The sequence below is a fragment of the Dromiciops gliroides genome, chromosome 1 (assembly GCF_019393635.1).
Source record: "Dromiciops gliroides isolate mDroGli1 chromosome 1, mDroGli1.pri, whole genome shotgun sequence".
Lineage (NCBI taxonomy): Eukaryota > Metazoa > Chordata > Mammalia > Microbiotheria > Microbiotheriidae > Dromiciops > Dromiciops gliroides.
The window spans coordinates 76,916,288-76,936,442 of NC_057861.1; the positions used below are offsets into that span (position 1 = coordinate 76,916,288).

Consider the following 20,155-nt stretch of genomic DNA (forward strand, 5'->3'; position numbering starts at 1 on the left):
CTCATCTCTGAAATTTAGGGGAACTAGAGTGTCACCCTAATATCACAAAAGGCATAGCAAAATGGTACAGAAAGTTAAGTGACAGTTGTCTGTGCCTGGAACCTAAAATGTAAATGAGTGTGATCATTGTCCTTAAAAGGCCCGTGACGTTGAAGACTGATGTTCGTGTTGATTAGTATTTTTCATTTTGCTTCACTTCGGTTTCCAGAATAGAGAGTCTACCTACCCCCACAGTCCCAGCCATCTGAAGTGTGTCCTACAGGCACCAACTGCCTCTCCTCACCCCCACTCCTTCCAGTGACCTGTGTAACCCCAAGGCTCAGATTTGACCCCAGAAAAGTCTCACATATATGCTCCCAACTCTACCCCAAGCCGAGGATCAAATTACATTCTAGTGTGACTCTTCTTGAGAAGCCTTCTCTGGCCCTCCTTTTTAGGATGATATCTAAAGTTCCTACCAGGTCAGTGACAACCCACTCTGTCTTCTGGATGGACTTGTGTCTCTGCAGTCCTTAAAGGATTCAGTTTCTGGGCTGCTAATAGAAGCCAGGAAGTAGACAAAAAAAATAAAAGCGGGGGGGGGGGGGGGGGGGGGGCGGGGAGGGGGGGCGGGGAACACACACAAAGAAACAGTATGCTGCCTTGAGCTGTCACCAGGTCTCTTATTGCACCCTGCCCCATCAGATAACTGGTCCTGATTGCTGTGTGATGAGATCTGGGGCAATATTTAATTAAGCTGCATCAATGACAACTCCAAGGGAACAAAATGGTTATCTTGATGTCCTTTCCTCCTTATTTTCCAGAATTAGGGGGCTGAGACCAAGGCTTTCTCCCCTGATTCCAGCCTCTTCTCTCCCACTGTGGAGCTTTGTGCAGTGCAGGGGAAAGCCTAGAGATGGAACATAGGATTCTGGTTCAAATCCAATCTCTGCTATTTTTGACTAGTGTAACCTTGTGCAAATCACTTAACTTCAATGTCCTAACTAGATTAGATGATTATTTGCTTCTGTTAGTTCCTCATGCCCATATTAGCCTGAGCTCCATGATTGTAGTAATCATCTCTGGTCTAGGCTTCTCTCATCCAGAGCCCAGTGTATTGCTTGGCATGGTAGCATTCTAGGGGACTATGGGTTCCCAGAGCATCCTGGCTCATCCCCCTTTCTTGCTTTTTTTGCAGTGAGAATGAAGCCCTATGGAGAGAGGTTGCCAGCCTTCGGCAGAAGCATGCCCAACAGCAAAAAGTAGTCAACAAGGTGAGGGCTTGTTCAAATAGAGAAGGATGGGTAGGTCCCCCTGGGGTCCCAAAGCTGCTTGCTTCCCATTTCTCGGGCCTAAAGATAACAGACATCTGCTTGAGGCCTAGCATAGAGAGCCCAGGCCGATAACCTTCTCTCTGTTCATGCAGCTTATCCAGTTCCTGATCTCTCTCGTCCAGTCAAACCGGATCCTAGGGGTGAAGAGGAAGATGTGAGTAGTTCACTGCCAGCTCTCCGAGCAGACCTCAGGACGCATCACACCCACCACCTCTGATTGGACCCTGCTCTCCCCATGACCAGGACCCTTCCCAGCCCCAATACCTCTTTGCCAGTAGTCCTTGAACACGATTCCCTTCCTACTTGACCTCTTCTCCTTGTGACTCCCTCCCTTGCAGCCCCCTGATGCTGAATGACAGCAGCTCAGCACATTCCATGCCCAAGTACAGCCGCCAGTACTCCCTGGAGCACGTCCATGGCTCCTCTCCCTACACGGTGAGCACAAGGTGGGGGGGTGGGTACCCGCCTCCCGCATGCCAGACCCTGGGAGAAGTGCTTTGCAAATAGGGTCTCTTTTGATAACACTCCTGGAAGGAGGGCAGACAGGAGAAGGGATGGAGATGAGGAAGGAGTCAGGAAGCTGGTGTTGCCAGGATAGGGAAGAAAGAGCTTAGCCCTGGAAAGGAATGCCATTTGGAGAGCCTCTCAAGAGCAGACCCCCACCCATTAATGTCATGGGGGGAAGGAAGAGGAGGGAGAAAGAAGCTGGGGCTGCTGCCCTGACCATCCCCCAACCCGTTTGGCTGTTCCAGGCTTCTTCCCCAACCTATAGTGGCTCCAACCTATACTCCTCAGACTCGGCAGCCAATAGCGGACCCATCATTTCAGATGTCACAGAGCTGGCCCAGTCCAGCCCCTCGGCCTCCCCCAGTGTCAGCGTGGATGAGAGGTAGGGCCCCAACACCGCACCCTTCCCCCTGGCCCTTCCATCCCCCTCTACAGCCTTAGGGACGCAGATTCAAGGTCAGGACTTTGAGATTCCTTGGCAAGCTGCCCCTCTGCCCACAAGGCCACAGGGGACCTCCTTGACTTTAGTGTTGGCCTCTCTCCTGTGGGCCTCCCTCCTCTTCTTCTGTAAGCACCCACCCTGTGGCCTCCTTCCTTCTTCCTGTTTGAGACTTGCTCATGTAACTTCTCCCTTACTAGGCCCAGTTCACAGTGGTAGAAGCTGTAGACCACAAAGCCCCAAGGGGGGAAGAGAATGTGAGGAGACAGGAGAAAAAGCTGGACCTGGGAAGGGGCCCCCCACAAACTGTACCAACCTCACTTCTGGGTATCTATATGTATGGGCAAACCCATCTCTTCTCAGGATCAGCCCAATGATACGAATCAAGGAGGAGCCCGCCAGCCCACCACGAAGTCCCCAGATCGAGGAGACCAGTCCAGGCCGCCCCCCCCTCAGTGGTGGAGACTCCCCTGTCCCCTTGCACCTTCATCGACTCCATTCTTCAGGAGAATGAGCCCAGCACTGCCGCCTCGGTTTCTGGCACCGTGGGTGGGACCATCTCCTCTCCACCTCCAGGTCCCCTCCAGACTCCCGAGAAGTGCCTCAGCGTAGCCTGCCTCGACAAGTGAGTGTGGGTGTGCAGAGACATCACACACATCAGTCCAGAGTCCAACTAAGGGAAAGGAAACATACAAGGGCACTGGGACTCCCTAGTGGCTTGTGAGAGCTGGACCAGACTGAACTGCCCAGCACCCATACAAACCTCTACCCCGCTGCTGCTCCTGCTGCTGCTCCTTCTTGTTCTGCCATTAACCTGCTGGCTGCTCTTTGCTCTCTGCTGCTTTCTATCTACCCAATCTCTCTTCTTGGATGGAAAGAAAAGTTGTGTGTGTGTTCACACACTCCCTCATGGGCACCTACGCCTGCCTCTTCAGGCCTCACCCCCACATACACCTAGGGAGCCAGGCACCCTCAACCCCAGCTTTTACCCACCGCTCAGGGGCTAGGGCCTGCCATCGAGAGAGTGATGAGAGGCCAAGTGCTCTAAACAGGTCTGGCAGTCCTTTCTAGCCAGGAGCCCTGGGATAGGGTGGAAGCCGTGAGCACATGAGCCCTCCAAACCCCACCCATCACCCAGTCCCTACTTTGAATTGGGCCTATGCTGTTGTCTTTTGTATCTTGCAGTTTGACTCGCACTCCACAGATGTCTGAGGTCACCCGCCTCTTCCCCAGCCCTGCCTCTTCCTCTCTGCATTGCCGATCACAGCCAGGGTTAGCATTGCCCCCAAAGGGGGGAGGGAGGAAGGGCATATCTGGAAAGAGCTCCTGACCCATCTACCCCAAAGCTCAGTCTAATGCCCATCCTAGCCTACAGATGTCAGTGACGGTGATGAGATCCTGTGTGTTCAGCTAGGTGGCCCAGAAGACATCCAAGGGGAATCTGGCTTGGATGAGGTCAATAATATGAAGGGTCTTTTCCCTTTCCTATGCAGGGGGGAGAGTCACTCCCAGTGAAGCCACATCAGTCACCACCCTCCTGGACTAGGTGCTCCCAGGAATAGATAGTAGAGCCACCTCAAGGGAGGCACCCTAGTTGGGGCTAGCAGTGGTGGAGAACTGCCTACCCAATCTGTCAGCCCATTCCTCCCTGGGATAGTTAGGGGGCTTGGTCAGAGTATGGTCATCCTGTGGCCCCTTCATTCACTCAGACCTCTCGGGCTTCCCTTCTCCAGTGAGGCTGTAAAATCCTCAGCCAAGGTGACCCTGGGTTTGGACTTGAACAGAGAAAATTGCAAGTTTTTGAGTTGCATTCCTTCCAGGCCCCAGCTACCTCTCCCTTAGTTGGTAGAGGGAGTGGATTGCTATAATGGTTGATCAGATTGGATTGGTGTTAATCGGGTATTAATTTGTGGCCCAAGAAAAGTTTGCTTGCTGCACTAACCTCTGCCCTCAGCCTCCTGTTGGGCATTTCTTCCTTCCCACACTTATTTCCCAGGAGCCCAGTAGTAAATAGCATTAAAAAAAATCTCCAAGGTCATCCTGTCTAGCCAAATACTCCTACCACACAACAGTTATCCAGCCTCTCTACTTGAACACTTGAGTAACAAGGAGCTCATCACCTTCCTCTCACCCTCTTCCACCATTGGACAGCTCAGTCGCTGGTCCTTCTACATAGAGTGAAAATCTTCCTCCTTTTATTCATCCTATTGCTCCTATATCTGATGTCACTTAAAATTAGGCTGGTCAGTGGCAAAATGAATAGAGCACCAGCCCTGTATTCGGGAGGACCTGAGTTCAAATCTGGCCTCAGACCCTTGACACTAAGCTGTGTGACCCTGGGCAAGTCACTTAACCCCAATTGCCTCTCACACACACACACACACACACAAAATTTAGTCTAGTCTCTGATCCCATATCAGATTCTTAAAGGAATTGTATTCACTCTTCTCTTTAGTCTTCTCATACAACATCATATCCAGACTTCACCATGAGCTTTTTCCTTCCTCAATTCTCCTGAGCCTCCAAGAAAAACACCCATATTTGAGTCACCACCAGTCTACCAAAAACCAGGCAGGGTGGATCTTCTGGAGCTGAGTAGCATGTGGTGATCATAGAGGAGGAAGGACTTGGGAGTAGTGCTGAAGACAATGAACCACACGGCCTGGGCTTGGTGGCTAGAGCAGAGGGCTTTGTCTTAGGGAACAGTGGTAGAAGGGGCTAACAACAAAACTTGTCCCATAGTGGAACAACCGGCCTCAGTAAGTTGTGAGGTCTTCATCATTGGACAGCTTCAAGGAGAACCTGAATAAGCGTTTTTCCAGGATTTTATAAAGGATATTCATGTTTTGATCCTAGTTGGGCTAGATTTGGGGGTCCTTAAGCAGGGGACTGCCATGAAAGTACTGTTTTCAGTTGGTTGGCTGGAATGTGCAGAGACAACCAAAACTTAAGGCACCTGTGATATGTGGGCAGCCAAAGCCCAGAGGCAGTGAGACCAACTGGAGAGGGGGGGTCATCAAGAGTAATTGAGGCAGGAAATTAGGTCCAGGGCACATCTGCAGACCTTATGGGGAAATGGAGGGAGTAGTAGCAGCCAGCTATGTCCCCCTCTCTTAGCTTCTCACACCCACACATCAGTACACAGTCCCCTGTACACCCTGCTTCTGTCTTCCTCCACACCCCTCCTCCAGCCATGAGCGGTTGAGAGCAGGCCCTCCTATATAGTCCAGTGCTTAGCCTCAGAGACAAACGGGCCCTGTAGGGGCCCTGGCTAGCCTTCTTCCCTTCCTTTCCACGCCCATGGCCTGTGCTCTGAATGGCAGAGCTGGCTTTGGTCTGGTCCTGCCCCTCATCCTTAGTCCCTTCTTTTTTTGCCTGGTTAGAAATGAGCTTAGTGAGCACCTGGACACCATGGACTCCAACCTGGACAACCTACAGACCATGCTAACCACCCACGGCTTCAGTGTAGATACCAGCGCCCTACTAGATGTGAGTGTTCTGGGCCTGCCCATGTCGCTGCCCCATCCTCTTTAGGGAGCCTACCTTCTTCCACTCAATAACCTGTCTTTTCTTTGGTAGCTCTTTAGCCCCTCAATGTCTGTGACAGACATGAGCCTGCCTGACCTGGACAGCAGCCTGGCCAGTGTGCGTAGCTAAGGGCCCCTGGGAGATGGGGGAGGGATGAAGTGGTTAGCAGGTATCCTGGGTGCCCACCATCTGTTCTGCCAAACCCCAGGGTCCTCAGCACAAATGGGGTGAGGTGGGGTGGGTGGGATGGGAGAGGAAGGGAAGGGATAGGGTGGGCTGGGGTGGGATAGGAAGGGAAGAGATGGGGGGGGGTGGAATGGAATGGTCCAGGCCAAGGTGGGATAGAGATGAGGTTAAGACCTTGGCCCCAGACCCAGCTGCCCCCCTCCCCTCCCCACAGCCCCTCACTCCCCACCCCCTACAGATCCAGGACCTCCTCTCCTCCCAGGAGCAACCAAAGCCTCTGGAGACTGAGACAGGTGGTGCAGACTCAGGTGAGCTGGATTCTGAACCTTGGGCTGTCATCCCCTTGGTCCCCTGCTCCTGCCCCAGGAGTCCCAGACACCAGTGCCTGAGATCTCCATATCTCCATATCTCCTCAGCTCTGGTCTAGCTTAGGGCCTGTTCCCCTTCTCTGTGACCCCTCTCCCAATATCACACCAACCTGGGCAAGGGATCCCCATGCTACCCATGATCTCAAGTTCCAAAGGCTTCGTTTTCCCTTCATCCCCACACCCATGATCCTCTTCCTCTACCCACCCAGGGAAGCAGCTGGTGCACTACACAGCCCAGCCCTTGTTCCTGGTAGACTCCAGCACTTTGGATACAACAGGGAATGACCTGCCCATCTTCTTCGAACTGGGGGAGGGGCCTTACTTCTCGGAGGGGGATGACTACACTGATGACCCTACCATCTCCCTGCTGTCTGGCTCTGAGCCCACCAAGGCCAAGGACCCTGCCATCTCCTAAGGCCCCTCTTCCTCTGGGAGGGGGATGATCCAGGCATCAGGGTCCCCCTCCCTTCCTTGCCAGCCTTCCTGAGGGTGGGAGAGGAGCACTGTCCCTTGTGTTTGTGCTCAGAGAAGTTGCCAGAAATCTAATTTGGCGGAAACCTGGCAACGGATAAGACCCAGGCTATAATTATGGGGCCACCCACCTGAGCAAGGGGAGTGAGTATGCCCAAGGGGGCTGTTCTGGACAGAGCTTGGTAAAATGGAAGCAGCCCCAGGCGAGCAGAGGTCACCAGGAGAAAGGACCCGACCCCAACAACATGCATGCCTTGGGGTGGGACCCTGCCCACCACCTCTCACATGTTCCTGTGGCTCCACTGGGCGGCAGCTTCTGCTTGTCCCACTTCCCATCCCAGGCTCTGTATGTTCTCCTGTTGGTTGGTTTGGGGTTTTCTCGGTTACACTTTGTACTGACCCCTGCTGATTGTTGATAGAATTGTATTTTGGATTTTTACATGAGAGAAGTTTACCCTTCTCCCCCTATATAGAGAATATATATATATATATATATATACATATATATATACACATACATACACATATATATGCAGACAGACAGATCTATAAACAGAGAGGCTATATGGCTGTGGTTTCTCAGCTAATGGGGAGTGTTATTCCTGGTGTTCATGGGGGAATTACATGAACTTGGATTGTGTTGAGGCTGGTAGTTTCAGTATTTGGGGAGGGAGGCCAGGAAGGGAAGGAAGCAAGAGTCAGGGGCTGGCCTCTCAGTCAGGGACCATATCTAAGTGAATGGGCCCTCTGTTGAGAAGGGGAAGGTCCTGATAGGTTTGTCTGTTCTTCCTTGGGTTGGAGTGTTTGAAGGGGTGCCCTAGGACCCTCCCCCCAGGCAGCAACCATAGAGATTTTTTAATCCAACCCCTTTTTATAGGTGAGGAAATAAACCCAGAGAGATTAAGAAAGCATCATGTCATTGGAATAACAGTGGATTATTTGGAATCATTGGGCTCCAAATTAGCTGTGTGATCTTGGGTCGTGTCCCTTAATTCCAGACCTTGGTGTCCTCATCTTTAAAGCAAAATCGTTCTAGATTTCTGGTCCCTTCTCTAAATCCTGTGATCCTCAGTCACCTGCCGAGGTCGCAAAGCTCAGTAAGTAGAACCAGAATTCATTACCAGGTCTTCTAGAATCCAAACTCAGCGTGCCACGACACCTGCTGCCTTCTCTTTTCAGGCCATTCTTGTCTCCCTTCTTTGCCCATTTCTCTTGCAGGCCTGTTTCACCTGGATTTGCCCTGTATCCCTGCAGTTTCTCTCTTATTCTGCATTTCATCCTTTTGCCCTTTGGGGTGAAGAAATTCCCTAAATAAGGACACTAGCACGCAAGGCTCACTGACCTGAGCTCTCCCCAACCCTCCGGGTACTATGATTGGGCCACTGGACTCCCACTTAGTATGGAAGGTAGATGCCTTCAAATTTGTATCAGAATTTGAAAAACACAGATTTCTCCCCCCCCCCCCCTCACTACAACACACCTGCCCCTAATCCACAGCCAGCCCCCCTCATTAGCTAAGGCCAGATTTATTTTCAGATACATTTATTGAAGGGACAGGGGGAATAGGGTATAAGGACCAGGGACTGATTCTCAGCAGAGGCTCCCGACAGCAGCTTCATAGGCCTGTAGGCAAAAGAGGAAAGGAATGTGTCAGACTGGGGTTTCTCATTGGGCTGGTTTCCCTTACGGCACCTGCATACCACCAATCCCTGAGCCCTGTGCTGTCAACCAGAGTTCACTTAGAAAATAGATCTTGTACCAGGTCTCAAGGCCCAGTCTCACACTGCTATACCACCAGCTCTTCTGCTGAGGTCCTCGCCACCTCTGGGGGCATAAGGAGGGCATTAATAGAATCAATGCTGGCAGATAGAAGGCAGTCACCATCCAGTTGAATGCAGAAACTTCTCACTCATTTTCCTATATAGTCCCAGTATTGAATTGGGGCAGATCCTTCATAGATCTTCCCTTTCAGGTATTCATCTGAGGAATATTCTGAGGCAGATGGGAGTTATTTCCTTGGATCCTTCCAGCATGCCTTTCCAATGACGGGGTTGAGGCTTATTCCCAGTGTTGTCCCACCCATAGCCAAATGACCCATTAAAGAGAAGGGAGTGCAGAAATCATGTACAAACTAGACCTGAATGAACAACCCCTCCCTCCACAATATTTCTGATCTTTCGTCCTTGCCATGAAAACCTCTATTGAGGGAATCCTTGCTTTCTAGCCTTGCTGGGCAATCTAACCCGCTCTTGCCCATGGAAATCCTTCAGGCACTTGATGACATTGATGTCTCAGCCTGATCCTCCAGGTTAAAGACCCACAATTCCATCAATCCTTCCAAGGCCTAAAATTCATTAAATTTTCTGACTTTTCACTTGGTAACCTTTCTTGACACTATGTATGCTGTGCCTACACACCTAGGATCCAGGTGAAAAGTGCTGAGCTCACCTCGGGCCTTCTGGAGAGGGGATTCATCATCTTCCTCCTCCTCTGCTCCCTCTTCATCTTCCATGTCTACAAGGGGCAAAAGAGGGGGAGGTAGGGGAGAGAAGGAAGGGTAACAGGTGTTCCCAAGTCCAAACTGCCTCCCCCCATGTCCCTGTCTTGGATGGGGGAGCTCAGCTCATCAGTTACGGGCCAGTTGCCTTGATGCCGGGAGAAGCTCACCAGCTGCCTCCTCGCCAGCAAAATTCTGGCTTGAGTCAGAATCAGGGTTGTCGAGGGACTCCGCTTCTAAAGCATTTTCCTCGCTTTCATCCTCAGTCTGCAGGGTGTGCTTGTTCGACAGCGGGGCTTCTGCTTATGGAGAGAAGGTTCCAGGGGGCAGAATGAGGGGAGACTGGAAACAGGCCGGGAAGACATTGGGGTTAGAAGGAAAGAGGGGTAGGGCAGAGGTGTTGGGCCAACCCGTGTGGATGCCCTGCCTTCAGACACGGTCTTTGTAGTGGAAATCAAGTGCTCTGGTAGGGAGCGACCCTTGCCAGCACAGCCACAGGTAGGATCCCCATGGGGCTGGGTGGCACTGTGCAGCCCCAACTCCCTTTCATGTATTCCAGTTGTGACTGTTCCCCACAACTGCCCTTCCCCCACCCCAAATTCCTAGGATGGATGTGGGAAAGGGGAGTGAATCTCACCTTCTGCAGCCACTAGAGCCAGAAATAAGATCAGCAAAGAGACAGGTAGCAAGAACCTGAGATTGGAGTAGGGGGGAGTTACCTAGGGGTCAGGTGGCTCAGGGCCTGCACATGTCCCAACTTCCATCCCAAATGGACTCCCCAAAGGGCCATACCTCAGGACTGGAACCTGGGATTCCCCATTTCAGAAGTTGGAGCCTCCCCTCCACCTGCCCTGCACATCCCAGACCCAGAAACCCTCTTTTCCTCCAAGCCTTACACCCAGTTGTCCCTTGACCTCACCGGGGACCAGGAGCCATGACTGCATCCAAATGAAGGGAAGAAAGAGCAATAGCTCCCTGGGCAGAGGCACAGCTATATGGAGGGAGGGTGGGACCTGGACAGGGACCGCCCCTCCCCTTTGTCCCGAGCCTGCCCCTCCCTCTCTTCCTTCACAATTCTACCCATCTTCCACTTCCTGTCATTGTCTATTGACTCGGTCTTCTGAGAGAAGCTTTCAGAATGGAAAGAAGTGAAGGCAATCTCTGCTTCCCCACAGGAACAGTTATGGTTTGTGTGCCTGTTACATGCACGCCTTCCTACCCCACCTTTGACGACCCTGGAGCTGGGTTAAGGGAGGCGGGGAGGAAACCAGGAAATCAGATCAGGAAAAGTAGATAGAGGAGGCTAAAAGGGTTAATGGAGTACGCACCAGGCCTAGGCAGGGAATAGTACCAGGGACAAAGCAGAAGGAGAAGGGACAGGATAGGACAGGCTCTGGATGGTCCCGGGGCTAAGGGAAGGCCTAAGAACAAGGGGCCCTTTCTAGAGAACCTAATTGAATGACCCATTGTCTTGCCCAGAGAGCTGGGGGGTGCGGTACAGCCAAGGGCAACTCTGAAGGGGTTTTGTTTCCCAGAATGAGCTGCAATGGGATCATAGCCCTGCCCTGTACCCAGGTTGGACAAAGGGGCTGTACTTGTATTAGAAGTGCTCTGTCCAAGCCTGTCAAATTCCCTCAATCTCTCCTATCTCAGAACCCCCTTCAGGAAGATGATGGAGGAATAGGAGAGTAGAATAATTCCTCCTACCCAGCCACCCCAGTCCTGAAATCCTCAGCATCTAGGTCATGTGGTGCTTCCCTCCCTTCCCAGTGTCCACATGTCATTACTTAAAGGTCCTTTTTGTAGGGATTAAAAGGCTGCTTGACCCAGTGGAGCTGGAAACCTGGAACTACATGAACCATGTACCTGCCCTATCCTTCCTCCCAGGATCCCCTTCTACAAAAGCTTAATCATCAGGGCTGTACCCAAAGCCAGAGAAGAGCAGAGCCAAACCTGGGCCGAGCCCTGCCTAGTTTCCAGAAAGAAGCAGGACCCATTGTGCTTGGAGACCTGGAGGGCTTTCCAGTCAATCTGGGAAGCCTCATCAGCTCTAACTCTGCCTCCGTCTCCTAGGACTGACCTTTCTTGACAGTGATCCACCAGAACCTGGCCAGGGTCACTGTGACCTATACAGCATTCTGTTCTTTTGAAACAGCACATACAACTCCACAGCCCTAGCAACGCTACCCGAGTCTCACTCTGGGTGGTGCCAGAACATCTCTTCACCTGGGATACTGATGGGGGGCCTCTAGTAGAGGCATCTGTCCTCCTAGGGGCAGTGTTCTGCCTCAGGCAAGGATGCTCATCTTCTACCATCAGTGTTTGGTTTCAGACCAGGACATCCATTCTTCTGAGCTCAGTGTATTCCATCTGGTCAAGGCATCTCCCCCTCGAGAGTCAGCGTCCTTCAGGCTGAGGTGTGGAATGTTTGCTCAACCACACCCCTGCCCAGTGCCCAGCCATTGGTGTAGGATAATACCTGAGGTCCCAACTTTAGGGTCTTTGGTGCATCTGGGGTATCTATACTCTTGGGAGGTCAGTGTCTACTTTGGGTAGAATATCCACCATCCCCAAGCATCAAAATCTCCCCAATCCAGCTAGTTGAGCTGTCCATTTCTCAGGTCAGTGGAGAACGGAGTGGACTTGTTATCTTCCCTGGTAGATTCTCCTTGATACTAGTAATAGGTGGGGCCTCAGAACCAAACAAGTCTAGTCAGACCAATCTTGGGCCAATTCTTATCACTGATCACTATCCCTAGGAACCCGACCAAAGCAGTCCCTAATTTCCTCCTGCTCTTCGCAGTCATAGGGTAATGGGCACCCCCATTAGGATCTCCGTGTGACAGGCTACAGTAACCCAGAGAAACATGCCAAAGGGCACAGTCTGATTATTTGAACTACAGAGGTTAAGCTCTTCTAGGTCCCAGGAGGTACATGAGCTCCCCTGTTTTATAATGAATGAAGCAAAATGCACACATACAGTCTTCCAGGGTTAATATGCCCACTCAGACTGGCAACAGTTAATGCTGGAACCATTATATGCTCATTCCCTAGTATAATTGGGAAAGGGTCCTCACAGTCAAGGATACCAAGGAATCAGCAGCACCTAATCAACAGAATTACTGCTTGGGGCAAGGAGCGGGGAAGAGAAGGATCAGTGTTAAGATGAAGATTAGAGGTTCAGTGCAGAAGGTCATTGCGTTCAAATCTCAACTCTGTTAATTGTGGAGCCTTTGACACGTCAGTCACTCCATCTCTGGCCTTCTGTTTCCTTATCTGTAAAATGAGGGAGTTGAACTAGATGTGACTCAGGTCCCTTTTGTTCCAAATCCTGAGAGTTCTTTTTAATAAGTTCAATGTGAGGTCCTGGTGGGATATCAATGCCAAATGTCCTGGAGGCAGAGATGCCCAGCTGGAGCTCAGAAAGAGACCAGGGCTGGAGATTTGGGAGTCCTCTACAAAGAGGAGGGAGTTGAAGCTGGGGGCATAAAGGGAGAGTATGGAGTTCCCAGAAGCAGCTGGCGACAGTAGAAGATTTTGCATGATAGGTGAACCAGAGAAGTAAGTGTAATAAGATGGTGGGGAGAGGACGTTACCAACCTGGGGGCGGGGGTGGAAGGTTTCCTGGAGTAGAGGGCATTTGATTGGAGCTTGGAAGAATTCAAGAATGGAAGAAAACAATCAGATTGAGAATGAGAAGGAACCTTAGATGGCATGTCTAGTACAAGCCCCTCATTTTACAAACAGGTCCTGGGAGGTTAAGGGATATACCTGAGGTCACAGTTAAATGATACAAAGTCCTCATTCCAAATGCAAGGCCCTTTTCATGGAGCCACGACACTGCAGACACACAGAAGGTCAGGAGGTTGGAGAGCATTAGGGTGTTGTATGTGTGAAGGGCGTGGGGGTACAAAGGAGTTGGTGCAGCCATGTTGACCATTTTGGTTGAATTAGAGTGTATATAAGAATCACGTAAAAGGTGAGGTAGCACCACGTCAGGTTAATCAAATAGAAAAACATAACAGGCAATCTTCCTCTCCCTCGAGCTTTTTACTCTTGAGCCCTAGGGATTTACCAATCCATCAACACTTAGCAAGCACCTACTATGTTCCAGATACTGTGCCAAATGTTTCCATTTCTAATAGGTTAGAGGTAGCTGGGTGCCTAAATTGCCTGCCTATAAAGGACTCTCAACATTGCTGTTTGCCACTTGGGACCACCGAGCTCTCACTGACTTTCCTCCCAATCCCCCTGTTCCAGTTCTCCTGCCCAACCAGTACCTTGAGGTGAATCTCAGCTAGATGGAATGTGGGAACCCAGGTCTTTTGTCCACTCCATCTCTGAACAAGAGTTGCCACCACAGCATCCCCAAAATGGTGGTACAACTTCCCCTTGAGCATCTCTAGGGATAGGGAACCAGCTATTCCCAAGGCAGCCCATCCCCCTTCTGGAGGCCCGTTGTTTTTACTGCTTTTGAATGGAAACTTCTGAGCCTTCACTGCTCCTAGTTCTAGTCCATTTGCTCTTCCGTATGATAGGCCTTCAAAGGCTGGAAGTTGGCTCTCATCCCCCACCCTCCAAAGTCATCCAGTCCTGGGCCTCAGGTTTCGGTGACCTTCAGTTAACTTCCAAGGATCGTAGCTCCTCTGTTAAAAACAACCCCAGAGGCCCTTTGCATGCTTCCCTCCCTGTCTTCCACTTCCTCTCCACCCCTAGGCCTGCACTGCTCTCCGAAGCACCCAGGTGCCTTACCTTAGGTCAAAATAGCCCTAACATTCCCTTAGTTACCTTCCCAATTCAGGAAAAAGTAGGTCTTCAATCTGAGTTAGACACTTTCCCAGTGCAAACTGGCTAACGTTTCCTCGAATTTGAATTAAAGGGAAAGTACTCTCATTTTTCACATTTACATCAAGTATCCTTGGTACAAGCTCTGGCCTGCCTTTTTCCAGCCTTATTTGTACATCCCTCCTCTTCATATAGTCTATGTTCCAGTCCAACTAGATGTTCTTTGAACGTGGCATGTTATTCCTCACCTCCATGTCTTTGTACAAGGCTTTCCTTCTCACCTCCACTTCTTAGAATCCTTATCTTCCTTCAAGGTGCCACCTCCTCCCCAAAGCCTCTGATTTACATCCCACTGACCATTGGTCAATGAACTCTTCCGTGTCTGTCTGTGTGCACAGTGTATCACTCCAGTAGAATGTCATTTTCTTGTCTTCGTATCTGTAGCACCTAGCACAGTTCCCCAAGTAGTTCCTAAATAAGTGTTTTGGTTTTTCAATTTGATATGTGAGCCCCAACGCCAAGCCAGCAAACCTCCTAGGTCTTCCTAGCCACCCTTGACCTTTTTTAGATGCCTGGGTTCAGAAAAAAAGCCATCCCAATTCCTGATGGCCTCCCTTTGGCAGCTGCTGCCACTGTGATTGGATGTTCAATTCTAGCAGCTATTCCTCTTTCCCTTCTGCCTATGGCTCCACCCTCCAGGCTACATGAGTGTACTTTCTAGGGTTAACTTACAAGGGAAAGGAGACTAAACATTCAACTCATTTGCACAGATGTTTGTTAAGTGCCTAAAGGAGAAAAACCACACTAATTGACCTCAGGGAGCTTACAGTATCCCCCTGTTAAGGGAGGAATATGACTTTTCTTTCATTAGGGGTCTTCAAGTGGAGGCTGCATGAGCACTTATTGGAGGTGTTGTAGAAGGTATTCCCATTGAAGTTGAATCAGTCAAAAAACATAAAGTGCCTCCTGTGTGCCAGGCACTAAGCTAAATAGAGGTTGAACTAGGTAATCAATCACTGAGGTCCCTCCCAACTCTCAGACTATGTGATTCTTTGACAATATACACAGATGAGCTGGTAAAAGTAAAAAGAAAAATCCAAAGAACTCTAGAAAAATGTGAGGGAATAATCTCTTTCAACTATGGAAATCAGGGAAAATTCCATGGAGAATGAGAAGGAACCTCAGAGGCCATGTAGTCCCACCTGTCCTTGACCAAAGATCCCTTCTTGTATTAGTTTTCATTCCTGTTCAATTCTCTGACCCCATTTGGGGTTTTCTTGGCAAAGATACTATAGTGACTTGCCATTTCCTTCTCCAACTCATTTTACAGATGAGAAAACTGAGGCAAACAAGGTTAAGTGACTTGCCCAGGGTCACACAGCTAATATAAGTATCTGAGGCTAGATTTAAAATCAGGAAGATGAGTCTTCCTGACTCCAGGCCTGGCACTCTATCCACTGTGCCACCTAACTGCCCTATCCTTCTATAATATCCAAATCAATTGATTATGCAGGCTCTGCTTTAAGGGCAGCTAGGTGGCCCAATAAATTGGAGCACAGGACCTAGGATCAGGAAGATCTGAGTTCAAATCCAGCCTCTGACACTAGCTATGCGACCCTGCTTAAGTCACTTAAACTCTTATGGCTAATTTCCTCATCTGTAAAATGGAGATAGTAATAGCACTTTATTTTCCAGGGTGGTTGTGAGAATCAATCAAATAAGACAATACATGTAAAGTGTTCTACAAAGGAAATATACAAATATACAAAGTGCTATATAAATGCTATTCTCTGACAAGAGTGAACACACTATGTTGTTGAGTCATTTTTCAGTTGTGTCCAACTCTTTGTGATCCCCTTTTGGGGTTTTCTTGGGAAAGATTCTGGTTTGCTATTTCTTTTTCCAGCTCATTTTACAGATAAGGAACTGAGGCAAACAGGGTCAAGTGACTTGCCCAGGGTCACACAGCTAGTGTCTGATACCGGATTTGAACTCCAGAAGATGAGTCTTCAGGCCTGGCACTCTATCCACTGTGCCACCTAGCTGCCCTTGAACACACTATTTCCTGACAAAATCCATTCTATCTTTGGAGAGCTATGATTTTTTTGGATGTTTTTCCTTACATTGTGCCTAAATCTGGCTCCACTCAGCTGCTCTTATATGGCTAAGTAAAACTCTAAGAGTAATTTTACTTGGATCTGGCATTAGCTTCCAAGGTAGATATGAGAGCCAAAATAACTCAATATGCTGACTGGCTGTGGCTATTGACTTGACTCACAAAGGAACCAAAATAGTCTTAAGGTTATAGGCTATCTCACAACAAAAACCTTCGTGGGTGGGAATAAGCTGCCTATGAGCTGCAATTAGGCAAAGCAACAGCCTAACAATAATTCAGCAGTAAAGCCACAGATGGTAATAGCAGCTCATTGGAGAAAGTAGCAGATGGCAACCTAGTGGAGGAAGCAGCCCAGCAGATGACATCAGAACCATTGTGGGAGCTTCCAGTAGCAGCTTCAGAGGCAGAGACATTCTACTTGGCACAGAACCCCAAGACTATGACTTGCCTGAGAGTATATTCCTAGTGTATGCAAGAGCAATGGGAAGGGGTTTCTTACTAATGATGTCTTGCATCATATCTGGCTTTGGTCTGCTAAAGAATACACTGAGTAGAAGTTTTGAATAGAGACAGCGAGTTTCTTGGCTCTGGGTGTAACTTTCAGGAGACGATGCTGAGAGGGCCTGGGCTTATGGTTAGTTACCAATGGCAGTTTTCAGTGATCTTTTGTTCTTCAGATTAAACATCCCCAGGCCTTTCAACAGATCTCCCTATAGAATGTTTAATAACCCTCGCACCTTCCTGGTAAATTAGGGTAACTGCAGCAGTTTGAAGGAGTTTAAAATGAGAAACAATTTCTTCTACCCATTTTAGTTCCAACTAAGTGAGTAAGTGGCAAAGCAGCATCTCTGCTAGGGAGGAGAAAAGAAAAACACTAACACCGTAATTATGTGTCCAAATAAGATTTATTCAAGGATATTCTTTACACTGGCTACTAGAGGGATGCTATAGGCTTCCAAGTCTTCTAGACTTGAGTCACCATCAGTTGAGTGACAGTTCCAATAATGTCTTTCCAGTGGTGGCTGATTGGAAAGCAAAGTGTTATCTGTTATCTCCTTTTCCAGATTGTCATTTTAGGTCCTTTGAATGTTACAATTAGTTGAAAGGACAAAGGATAGGTAAAAGAAAAGGAGGAGAGAATCTGAGTCATACCATGGCTGATTCGGGTCCTATTCTCATAGAGATAGCCAGCTCTTCATGTCTTTGGCTGACCTTCTAAGAAGTCTCCCCTGCTCAGGTGGTCATGAGTTTATACAAAGAACAAAAGTGCCAAAATGTGTTCACAACCCAAATTTCTGATTCATCTCAACTCTCCTAAGCCAATCTCTAGATTCTACAAAGCAAGTATAGTGAACAGATGAAGATCCATGTAGGGCCTTTTGTTCAATATTTTCTATTTTGGAGTGCTAACCTGTTGACCAGAAGTACAACGGGCCCTAACAATTAGTCCCCTTCTTCTGGACATGTTCCAACTTGCCTTTTTAATGTAACGGGTCTTCCCCCACCCTAGGGTCCCCACAGAATAGTTAAATGCAGGAGCAATTATATTTGGCTCAAGATACTTTCCAGGAGTGACTCAATTCGTAGACGCAAATGACTGAGCAGTAATGTAAAAGCATTTAATTAAACAAAGTAAAAACACAACGAAGAGGAAAATCTATAGGATAAAACCATTCCTAGTACCTTGTTTAAAAACAGGAAATAATCCCCTCACCATTCTACCCTGCAGACTCTTGTCAGTTTCTCTCAGAAACTCACACTCCCAAGGACCCTCAAGGAATAGCCACCTCGGGTTACCACTAGAAAACTCTGGAGACAGCAATGTCAGTTCCACTGGCTAGGTCTCAGCACCCCTTGCCTGCTGCTTCTATGAAAGGCTCTTTTAGGATTATAGTACCCAGGGAGCATGCTTGAAGGTGTATTGTTGGTGCTTTTTTAGTCAATTCCCCCAGGAAATCTGCCTTGGGGAGTACTCTTTTATAGTAATAATAATAACAATCTTACATTTACATAGCATGTTATGGTTTGCAAAGTGCTTTGCATAATTCTTTTCATGGTCAGACTACCAAGGCCTGACTTCCTGGCCCTGCACCAGCTGTTGTTAGATCTGTCTTTTTATATGCCTCACCACTTTGCCTGAATGCCACTGAAAAGTGCAAATCTGGCAGTAGTACAGCAGATTTTTTTTGTTAATCTCCCTCACCTAGGAGAACCCAGACTTTTTGTATCACTTTTTCCCAACCCAAGGGTACAAGAAGCTAAAGGATTCTCACCTTTCAATGCCTTTCTCTGAAGCCAGGGACAAACCCACTCCTCTCTTTGTGCCCCTTTCCATTCCCATTCCATTCAGTAAGCCTCAGAAAGGAGATATTAAAATTGGGAGAGTGGCACAATGTGGCTGTCTCTGTCAGCATTTTCATTGGCATGTCAAAACCCTTGTCACCCTTTATAAATGTGATGTCTACAAATGAACCCAGTTGCTCATATGGGTATCCTAACCAAGTGGAACAGAAATATTACTTCTCGTTTCAAACACCTCTTCTAATGCAAACTAAGAGAGCAGTCACTTTTCTGGCTGCCATGTCATACTACTGACTTCATATTGAGCTTGTGGTCTACTAAATACCTCTCTCACTTGATACTTTGTGAAGTTGATTGTTTTAGCCTGTGTAAAACTTTACATTTGTCCCTCATATATTTTTTATTTGATTTGTTCTATCATTCCAGCTTGTTGAAACCTTTTTTGATTTGAACTATGTGTTAGCTATCTCTCCAAGCTTCATGTCATCTGCAAATTTGACATGCATGCTATGCCTTCATCTGAGTCACTGGTAAAAATGTTGAACAGCACAGAGCCCTGGGGCACACCATTGGAGATAATCCTCCAAAACTGACATCAACTCATTAACAATTTCTCTTTGGATCTGGTTATTCAAGTTTACTTCACTATATTATCATGTAACCCAGTGGTTCTCAAAGTGTGGTCTGGGAATCCCTGGGGGAAAGGGAGCTTCAGACCCTTTCATGGGATCCACAAGATAAAAACTATTTTTATAATACTATGAAATTTTAACTTCTAACTAGGTAAATAGCAATAGATATTACCAGGTATGCTGGTAAGTGTTTAACAACCACCTCTCAGGGAAAAAAAAATGTATGCACTATATACTTTTAAGTTTAATATGCATTATTACTATCTTCTCCATCACTCTTAAGTCCAGACAATCAACGAAATAATAAATCAAGCCCTGATTTGTGGCATTTTCTGAGGTATAAATGCTTACACTGAAAATCTAACAATCAACTCTCGAGTCACTTTAAGCTGGCTGCAGAACATCAGTGGATATAACTCATAAACAAAAGCTCTGTGGGGGAGAGGGAGGGTCCTCAATAAAATGTGTAAAGGGGTCCTGAAGACAATAAAATTGAGAACCAGTGATCCAACCCATAACTTTCCATCCTACTGACAAGCACAGCATGAAAGGCCTTGTGAGAAGCTTTGCTGAAATCTAAGACTACTATGAATACATCTCTCCTCCAATGTGCCCACCTAGGAAAACAAATACTGTGAGTTTGGGGGAAACATCTCCCTCGGATAAAGAAACTTCCAAGATTAAAGAAACATGTGGGGTTGTGTCAATACTCTCAGGCTGTACTTTATTCTACTCATTAGCAACAAGAGGAGAGTAAAACTGACTCTATCTTGAAGGAGGCCTCTACTAATCTTAGAAACTAACCACAGAGAACAAACCTGATCAATTCCTGTGGCTCCCTGGCCTTCACACTTTCCCTGATTTCTTACTACTCAATGCTGTTGATTGGCTGTGTATTCTAAGAGAGACTAAAAAGCTATAAAAAAACAAACTGTACCCTAAGAAGATGAAGCTGCTACCAACTGAAGCAGTCTCCCTTAGACTAATGCATTTTTCCTTTCTGTTTGGATAC

At 48.2% G+C, this 20,155-nt stretch overlaps 1 protein-coding gene across 1 annotated transcript in view; it reads left to right on the top strand.

Moving 5' to 3' along the window:
* Positions 1–15,891, top strand: part of HSF1 (heat shock transcription factor 1) — a 76,882-nt gene extending 60,991 nt beyond the window's left edge. Inside the window, 10 exon segments of the mRNA XM_043977165.1 lie at positions 1,178–1,253; positions 1,406–1,467; positions 1,652–1,748; positions 2,066–2,202; positions 2,623–2,704; positions 2,706–2,884; positions 5,643–5,748; positions 5,839–5,904; positions 6,212–6,281; positions 6,551–15,891. Of these exon segments, the coding sequence (XP_043833100.1) occupies positions 1,178–1,253; positions 1,406–1,467; positions 1,652–1,748; positions 2,066–2,202; positions 2,623–2,704; positions 2,706–2,884; positions 5,643–5,748; positions 5,839–5,904; positions 6,212–6,281; positions 6,551–6,756 (1,081 nt within the window). The 3' untranslated portion in view covers positions 6,757–15,891.
* Positions 15,892–20,155: the final 4,264 nt, after the last annotated feature.